We start from the raw sequence: 8,058 nt of genomic DNA, 5'->3' as shown, positions 1-8,058 counted from the left end.
CGTTCCGCTCCGCGCCGGCTCCGCCGCATCCTCCCGGCGCCGCTGGTGATGGCGGGGAAGGGGGGGGGGGCACACAAAAGTGATAGCTGGGGGCGATCCGCGCCGTTATTAACTTCTGTTTGATCAGTGTAATTGCGCCGATCGCGGCCGGACGCGATGATTAATTACAGTTTAATTAACGTGGCTGTGACGAGCGCTGCATGCGAGGACCCAACCAGGGCAGGGATGCGGCTATGGGCCCCCGCCACGCCGGCACGGCCGGCGGCCGCCGGAGCAGGGTGTCCCCCCACCCCATGCCGGTAGCCGCGGATCCTGCCGGAGTGGAGCGGGCCCCCGTGGGGAACGAAAAACCACGGGCTCGCCCCCTCCCGCCCTCGCCTCCCCGCGATTTCGTTGCTGCTCCGATGCCCCCCCACACACGCCCGGTACCGTTCCCGCACCCGCGCCCCGCCGGCGAGGCGCGCACCCCGGGGGGGGCGGGATGCGCGTTAACGGCGCATCCCCGATTTCGATGGGGCCCCTCCGCCACCCCCCCCGGGCCCCTCTTTTCGTTGCCGCCCGCTCCCCACGCAAACTTTCAACGAGCATCGCTCCCCCCGGGGATGCCCGCACAGCGGGGGGCGGAGGGGGAGGGGGCGCGGAGCGGCGCGGAGCCCCACGCAGGTGCGGCCGGGGGTTGATCCCCGCTCTTACCTCGGGCAGCCCGGGCGGGTCCCCGCTCGGTGGCGGCCCCCCACGCCCCCCCCCCCCTCCCGTTCCGCCGTGCCTTAAAGCCGCGCTGTGATTGACTGGAGCGCATCGGTGATTGACGGCCGCGGGGTCCCGGAGGCAGTTAATGTAAATATGCTGGTGCTAAGTGGGTGTGTCTTCCCGTTATTTTAGCTGTCACCGGATCAATGTGCAGCGTCTCCAAGTACGGATCCGGATCCTCCCTCGGTGGCGCGGCTGGTCACTCGCTCTTGTTGCATCTCGCCCGGGCGGACGCGGCGGCGGGGCGGGCGGCGGCCCCGAGGCGTCGGTGAAGGGCGCGCCGCTGCCCGCCCGCCCCGCGGCCCGGCGGCTGCCCGCCGTGAAGGGCTCGGTGCGGACGGGGCCCCCCCGGCTGATGGCGGCCCCGGTGCCGGGCTGCGGCCCCTAGCCCCGAGGAGAGCCTGCACGTCCAGCCGCGCTCCGCGCCGCGGTAAGTGGGAGCAGGCGGCGGATGGAGGGGATGGGGGGATGGGGGGGGGGGGTTGGGGCGCGTTTTCGGTGGGCGCTCCCCGTTATTTTGTGTAATTCCCACGGAAGCGGCTTACCCCCGGGAGCCCTCCCCGCTAAGCCAATTTGCCTGGCTCGCTGCTGCCCTTCTGCTGCTACGTGCTGCGGGTCCTGCCCGCCCCGGCCCCTAATCCGCCCGCTCCTAATCGCCTGCCGGAGACACGACAAAGGGGCTACCGGGCAGCCGCGCCCGCCGCCCCCGCTCCGCCCGCCCGCGGGCACCGAGCGGCAAGTTTCGGCCCGGCCGGCCCGGCCCGGGGCTTGGCCCCCCCGGCCCCGCCGCCCCGGGACGCGCCGCTCGCATCCTCCGGCGCGTTTCGTTGGAGCCCGCCCGGGGCTCGCCGCAACCGGCGGCCCGGCACGGCTCGGCGAGCCGGCACAAAGAGAAGGGACGCGACACCTCCCGGGGACCGGGGCTGGGTCCGGAGGGGGGGGTGTTGTCCGTGTTGTCCGTGCCCCCCCCCGGGACGCCCTTGTCCCGGGCGGCCGCTGCCGCTGGGCTCCCCGGGCCGCCTAGCCGCGGGTCTGCGCCCGGCGGCGGCTGCGGCGGGGCTGGGTACCGGGGCTGGGCACCGGCGGGCACGGCGCGGGGGGATGCGCTGCGGTTCCGCCAGCCCTCTCCGGCCGGCCTGTCCGCGGCGGGGGGGGGCCTGCGGCGGCGGGCGGGGAGCTCCGGGCCGGGGCCGGCGGCGCGGAGCGGAGGGGAGCGGGGAGCAGCTGGGCCGCGGAGCGGGGCTCCGGGAGCGGCGGGCCGGGCGGCGGCGGCGGGGCCCCGGGAGCGCTCCTAACCCGCGCCTTTCCCCGATTTTGTTTTGCAGGGGCGTTTTGGGGGGGAATGGAGGCGATCGCCAGTCAGATGGGAAATGGGAGAGATGCAAGCTCCTCCCCAAATTCAAAGCAAGAGCTGCAGCCGTACCAGGGCTCCAATACCCTCAAGCCCAACCAAGTGGGTGAGACCTCTCTGTACGGCGTGCCCATCGTGTCCCTGGTCATCGACGGGCAGGAGCGGCTGTGCCTGGCGCAGATCTCCAACACGCTGCTCAAGAACTACAGCTACAATGAGATCCACAACCGGCGGGTGGCCCTGGGCATCACCTGCGTGCAGTGCACGCCGGTGCAGCTGGAGATCCTGCGGCGGGCCGGGGCCATGCCCATCTCCTCCCGCCGCTGCGGCATGATCACCAAGCGGGAGGCGGAGCGGCTCTGCAAGTCCTTCCTGGGCGAGCACAAGCCGCCCAAGCTGCCCGAGAACTTCGCCTTCGACGTGGTGCACGAGTGCGCCTGGGGCTCCCGGGGCAGCTTCATCCCGGCCCGCTACAACAGCTCCCGCGCTAAGTGCATCAAGTGCAGCTACTGCAGCATGTACTTCTCCCCCAACAAGTTCATCTTCCACTCCCACCGCACCCCGGACTCCAAGTACACCCAGCCCGACGCCGCCAACTTCAACTCCTGGCGCCGCCACCTCAAGCTCAGCGACAAGACGGCCACGGAGGAGCTGTCGCACGCCTGGGAGGATGTCAAGGCCATGTTCAACGGCGGCACCCGCAAGCGGACCTTCTCCCTGCAAGGGGCGGCAGCCGGCGGGCCCGGTGGCGGCTCCCCGGCCGCCAAGGCCGCTCTGCACCCGCCGCCGCCCGCCGGCCCCGAGCTGGCCCCGGCGCACAAGAGCCTGCGCTGCAGCGGGCAGGAGCCGGCGGGCGAGCGGGCGCTGGGGCTGCCGGCGGCGCACGGCGGGGCGGCGGGCGCGCACGGCGGGGCGGGCGCGGTGCGCAGCTACCCGGTGATCCCGGTGCCCAGCAAGGGCTTCGGCATGCTGCAGAAGCTGCCGCCGCCGCTCTTCCCGCACCCCTACGGCTTCCCCGCCGCCGCCTTCGGACTCTGCCCCAAGAAGCAGGAGGACGCGCTGGGCGGCGCGGGAGGCGGCGAGGCGGGCAAGGGCGGCGCGCTGCCGCCCGGCATGTTCTGGGGACCCCCGCACCCCCACCCGCACCAGCCGGCCCAGCCGCCCCACCAGCCCGGGGCCGCCAAGGACGCCGGTGTCTACCCCTCCTTCCCCGTCTTCTGGCCGGCCGCCGGCAGCCTGCCCGTGCCGCCCTACCCGGCGCAAAGCCAGGCCAAGGCGGCGGCCACGGCCGTGGTGGTGGCGGCGGCGGCGGCCGCGGCGGCGGCGGCGGCCGAGCCGCCGGGCTTGTCGGGCCGGCACGGCGAGCTGGAGGGCTCGGAGCCGTCGGGCAGCGGGCGGAGCAGCGCGACCCCCCAGGAGGGTGCCGGGGCGGAGGGCGAGCGCTGCCCCAGCGCCTTGTCGCGGGCGGCGGGCGAGGAGGAGCGCTCCGGGGACGAGGCGCTGCTCCCCCCGCTGCCCCTGCCCAGGAAGGGCAGCTACCTCTCCGCCTTCCGCCCGGTGGTCAAGGACGCCGAGAGCATCGCCAAGCTCTACGGCACCCGCGAGGCGTACGGCGGCGCGGCCCCCCGCGGCCCCGGCTACCTCTCCCCGGACTTCCTCAGCGAGGGCAGCTCCAGCTACCGCTCGCTCTCCCCGGGGGGCGACACGGCCGAGGAGCCCGAGGTAGACGTGGAGTCCAACCGCTTCCCGGAGGACGAGGAGGAGGACGCCGCCGCCGCCGCCGCCGCCGCCACCTCCGCCCCCCCCGAGGGACGCGAGCCGCCGCCGCCGCGGCTGCTGGCCGGTACCGAGGAGCCGCCGCCCGCCGGGGCCGACGGGCCCGAGGAGAAGGCGGGCGAGCCGGCGGCGCAGGAGGGCGGGCAGCCGCCCGACGGCAGCCCCGAGCGGAGCAGCAGCAGGGGCGGCTACGAGGTGTGGGGCCGGGGGCGGGGGGCGAGCTCTGCCCTCGGGGGGCCCGGCGGGGCCCCCGCCGCCGCCCTGACTCGCTCTTTTGTAGGTGTACGCACCGGACAGGGGGGAGCACCTGCAGCCGCTGAAGACCACCGCCTCCGTGGGAGCCCCGTACCTCTGCACCCCCGAGGCGAAGGGTAAAGCGGGCCGGGGGGGCGGCCGGGGGTGCGCAGAGAGAGCGCGGCCCCGGGTGTCGCCCCCGCCGGCTGCTCAGCTCCGGGGGGGGGCCCTGGGCCGCCGCTTTCGTTTGGGGGCTTTCGGGAGAAAAGCGAACGCAAACGGATTCGGGCGGGGGGCCGGGGCCAGGCCGCCCCGGGGCCGGAGGTGCCGCCGGCGGGGGCGGCCGGTGCGGCGGGGGCTGGGCCGGCGGGGCGCACACGGCGCGGCGGGGCCAAGCGCCTGCCAGCAAGCTACTTTCCAATAGCAAAGCGATTAGGATGTCCGCTAAGAAGGTTTTAACGAGGGCTTTGTCCGTAATTATGTAATTAAGGATATATCAGGACCATACTTTCATTGCTTATGGTTGAAAATCGGTTTATTAACTTTAAGAGCAAGATAAAGAAGACAATCACTCCGCGGCAGAGGATTTAGAGACCAGAAAATCCTATCAGGACCAAAGGAATGTCTCGCATCCCAGCCCTGTAAATACCGACAGAGGTAAGCGCCGGCCGCGCTGGGCTCCGGGCCCTCCGCCGCGCCCCCCCGCCGGGCCCCCTCCCCCCCCCCGGGCCGGGGCTGACGGTGCTGTGCCCCCCGCAGGGGAGGACCTCGCCATGGAGGTGGCCGGGACGCAGCTGGTGGAAAAGGACATCGAGAATTTGGCCCGAGGTGAGCCGGGGGCAGGTCGGGAGCTGGGGGCCTGGGGGGACCCCCCTACCTCTCCCCGCGGCTCGAGGTATTTGTGTTTTCTGCAGGAGTGATTAACTCCTGTGATTAATGTAACGTAATGCGATTAGCGCCGCGCTAAGCCGCCTCCATATGGAAAAGTGCGGGCTCCCCTCAACCCCGCCATGTATTTTTAAATAGATGAGTTGCAAAAATTGGTCCTGGAACAAATGGAGCTGAGGAAAAAGCTGGAGAGGGACTTCCAGAGCCTGAAAGGTACGGGCGACCCCCCCCCCCCCCCCCCCCCCGCCCCGCCGCGGCTGGGAGCCGTGCTGACCCCCCTGCCCCCGCAGATAACTTCCAGGACCAGATGAAGCGGGAGCTGGCGTACCGGGAGGAGATGGTGCAGCAGCTGCAGATCGTCCGAGGTAAGGCTGGCCGAGGCCATCCAGCAATTACTACTTTTAAATTTTTATCTCCTATTCCCCCTCTTTCCCCCCTCTTTTTTCCCCCTTCTCCCCCCCCCTTTTTTTTTTCCTTTTTTTTTTTTTTTTAATTGATAACCACACCGCTTCGTCTCGGGATTTCGAGCCGCCCCCGCCCCGCAAACGGCTGCGAGGCATCGCTACGCGGCAGCGAACGAACCTTCCCTCTTGCAGCAATTTCCACCCCGGGCTAAATTAAAAACCGAGGCTTAAAATGACCTGGGAAGCCATACCCGGCTTGGCGCGTATCGCACCCCCTTGTTCCTCCCCTCCCCACCCGCGCTGCGGACGAGCGCGATGCCCCTGGGCCCGGTGCATCCCCGACGGGGCGGCCGCGCTCTGGTGTCCCCCCGGCGCGCTGTGATGCTCTGCCCCCATCCCAGATACGCTGTGCAACGAGCTGGACCAGGAGAGGAAAGCGCGCTATGCCATCCAGCAGAAGTTGAAAGGTATGGGGGGGAGGGGGGCGCACAGACGTCTAAGGGGGGGCCAACACACCCGTCCGTCCCCCCTGCGTGGGGGGGTCCGGGGGAGCCGGGGGGTGACGGCCCCGTCGCTTTGCAGAGGCCCACGACGCGCTGCATCACTTCTCCTGCAAAATGCTGACCCCGCGGCACTGCACGGGGAACTGCTCCTTCAAACCGCCGCTGCTGCCCCAGTGAGCCCCCCCGGACCCCCCCTTCCCCCGAAGCCATGCGGGCAGAGCCCACACAAGCCATTTCCACGAGGAGACACTTGTACATAGAGGACTCGCAGCCCGGCTTTCCTCGGACTGGCAATACGGCGGGGAGCGGCCCCGGGCCGGCCGGGAGGGGGCGGGAGCCGGGCCCCCCCCGCGCCCCCCCCGCTCCGCCTCTCCCCCTCCCTCCCTGTGTGTCCGCTTCTTCAACCTTTGTCCAGACTGGAAACAAAAGTGGCTATGTGCAATGGATATAAATGTACTGTGATTCTCTTGGTACAGTATTTGTTGGATTTTTATTTATTTATGATGTATATTTATCCCCCCCCCCCCCGGGCCCCCTCCTCTCTCCCTCCCCCCCCCCCCCCCCCCCCCCCTTGTAAATTTATGGATGTAACAGCACTTTAACGGGCGGTCCGCGACTCCGGAGGCAGAACAACGCTCGCCCGCTCTGGGGACAGACCCCTCTGTACGTGATTTTGGTTCTTTAATAAAAACCGACTTTAAGAAGCCGCCTGGTGCGTGGGGCTGTCCCGGGGGGCGGGGGTCTCCCCCCGGGCACGCCGCGGGAGGGGCTCGCACGGCCTCGGCGGTCGCCCCGGGGCTCTGCGCTGCCCGACACCGGGTGCCTTAGCCGGGGTTGGGGGGGGGGGGCTGCCCGCTCCCCCTCGAACCTCCCCGTTCCCGTTCCTCCTCCCCCGCGCCGCAGCCGGCAGCTCATTAATGCCCATTTATATGCTCGTTTCACACATGAAAGTATTACATTAATGAGCTCTGAGAGCGGGTGTGGAGGTGCTCGCGCACCTATTAGCCCTAAATAACCTGTTTTCAGCCCAGGATTAACCCCGCGGGGCTAGGACCGGGGTTGCACCGGGGTCCTGGTGCTCTGCGGGGTGCGCGCGTCGCACCGGGAGCTGCCGGGGGCGGGGGGATGCACCTTGCTGCGGGGCCCGGGCCCGGGCAGGAGGGATGCGCAGCGCTGCCAGCCGGAGCGGCGGGTACCGGGAGCATCCCGGGACCGGTGCGGGGAGAAGGGTTGCGCGGTGCCCATCCCAGCGCGGCCCGCGGGGTTGCTGCCGTGTGAAGCGTGCCCGGAGCTCCGCAGCGCGGATCTGTGGTAATTAGTTTCTGGGACTCTCGTTAGCGGGGCCGCAGCGGTTCCGCGGCCTGGGCTGCCACCGCGTGGGCGCAGCCGGTAGTGCAGCTCCCCCGGCCGCGGGCAGCGATGCGCGATGCTGCGGCCCCGCATCCCCCCGGGGCACGGTTAGCGGGCCCGATCCGGCGGCGCCCCGCGGGGCTGCTTTGCAATGGGGACCGGGAGCTTTCCCCCCCCGGGGTCTCTTGCAGGGCCGCATCCTGCCGGCGCAGCGGTGTCCGTGTTGGCCAGCGGCTCTGCTTGCCACCCGGGCAGCCCTGCTCCAAGCTGGGGCCAGGGCGGGGGTCTCCAGAAGTGCGTCCCAGCCTAAATCCCCCTGTAAGGCTCCAAGCAAACCCCGTGGGTTTTGTTAGGTGAGTTCGTCGTGACTTTTTCCCTCGGCAGGGACAGGGCTGTGGGTGCCTGACCCCAGGAGCAGCAGCATCAGCATCCCCATCACCTGTGGGTGAGGAAGACCATTGGAGCCAAAGCCGGGGCAGGTGGACATGGTTGGGCTGAGGGTTATAAAGACCTTGGGGTGGAAATGCAGCTGGTTTCTTTGGGCTCTCCTGTTACTCAGACCACCGGGCACAACTTCTTGTGGCTTGTTTGAGGACAGGCATCCTTTTGCGCTGTGTGAGCTGCAGAAGGTGTCTACAATACATGACTCTGTGTGGGATCAGTGTGGCTGGGATTGCTGGTGGCAGCTCTCACGCAGGTAAGCCTACGGGAAGGGGGAGTCATCTTGCTGGGACATGGAAAGGATGTATAGATCAGGGAGATGATAGCAAAGAGGTGAATAAAAATGTGAGAGTTGAGCTCT

General features: G+C 69.6%; 1 protein-coding gene across 1 annotated transcript; it reads left to right on the top strand.

The window, feature by feature from the left end:
- Positions 1-1,774: 1,774 nt before the first annotated feature.
- Positions 1,775-6,428, top strand: SKOR1 (SKI family transcriptional corepressor 1). The gene is made up of 8 exons (XM_040602506.1): positions 1,775-4,072; positions 4,158-4,248; positions 4,661-4,768; positions 4,871-4,939; positions 5,138-5,212; positions 5,290-5,364; positions 5,805-5,870; positions 5,986-6,428. The coding sequence occupies exons 1-8, from the start codon at positions 2,093-2,095 to the stop codon at positions 6,081-6,083; spliced, it is 2,562 nt and encodes an 853-aa protein (XP_040458440.1). The 5' UTR covers positions 1,775-2,092; the 3' UTR covers positions 6,084-6,428.
- Positions 6,429-8,058: the final 1,630 nt, after the last annotated feature.

This window comes from Falco naumanni, chromosome 7 (assembly GCF_017639655.2).
Source record: "Falco naumanni isolate bFalNau1 chromosome 7, bFalNau1.pat, whole genome shotgun sequence".
Lineage (NCBI taxonomy): Eukaryota > Metazoa > Chordata > Aves > Falconiformes > Falconidae > Falco > Falco naumanni.
This window is presented reverse-complemented; position numbering and strand designations above follow the sequence as displayed.

Coding starts and splice junctions, on each gene's coding strand:
- SKOR1 (XM_040602506.1), top strand. CDS start 2,093: ATGGAGGCGATCGCCAGTCAGATGGGAAATGGGAGAGATGCAAGCTCC. Junction 4,769..4,870: donor CCCTGTAAATACCGACAGAG/GTAAGCGCCGGC, acceptor TGCCCCCCGCAG/GGGAGGACCTCGCCATGGAG. Junction 5,213..5,289: donor GGACTTCCAGAGCCTGAAAG/GTACGGGCGACC, acceptor CTGCCCCCGCAG/ATAACTTCCAGGACCAGATG.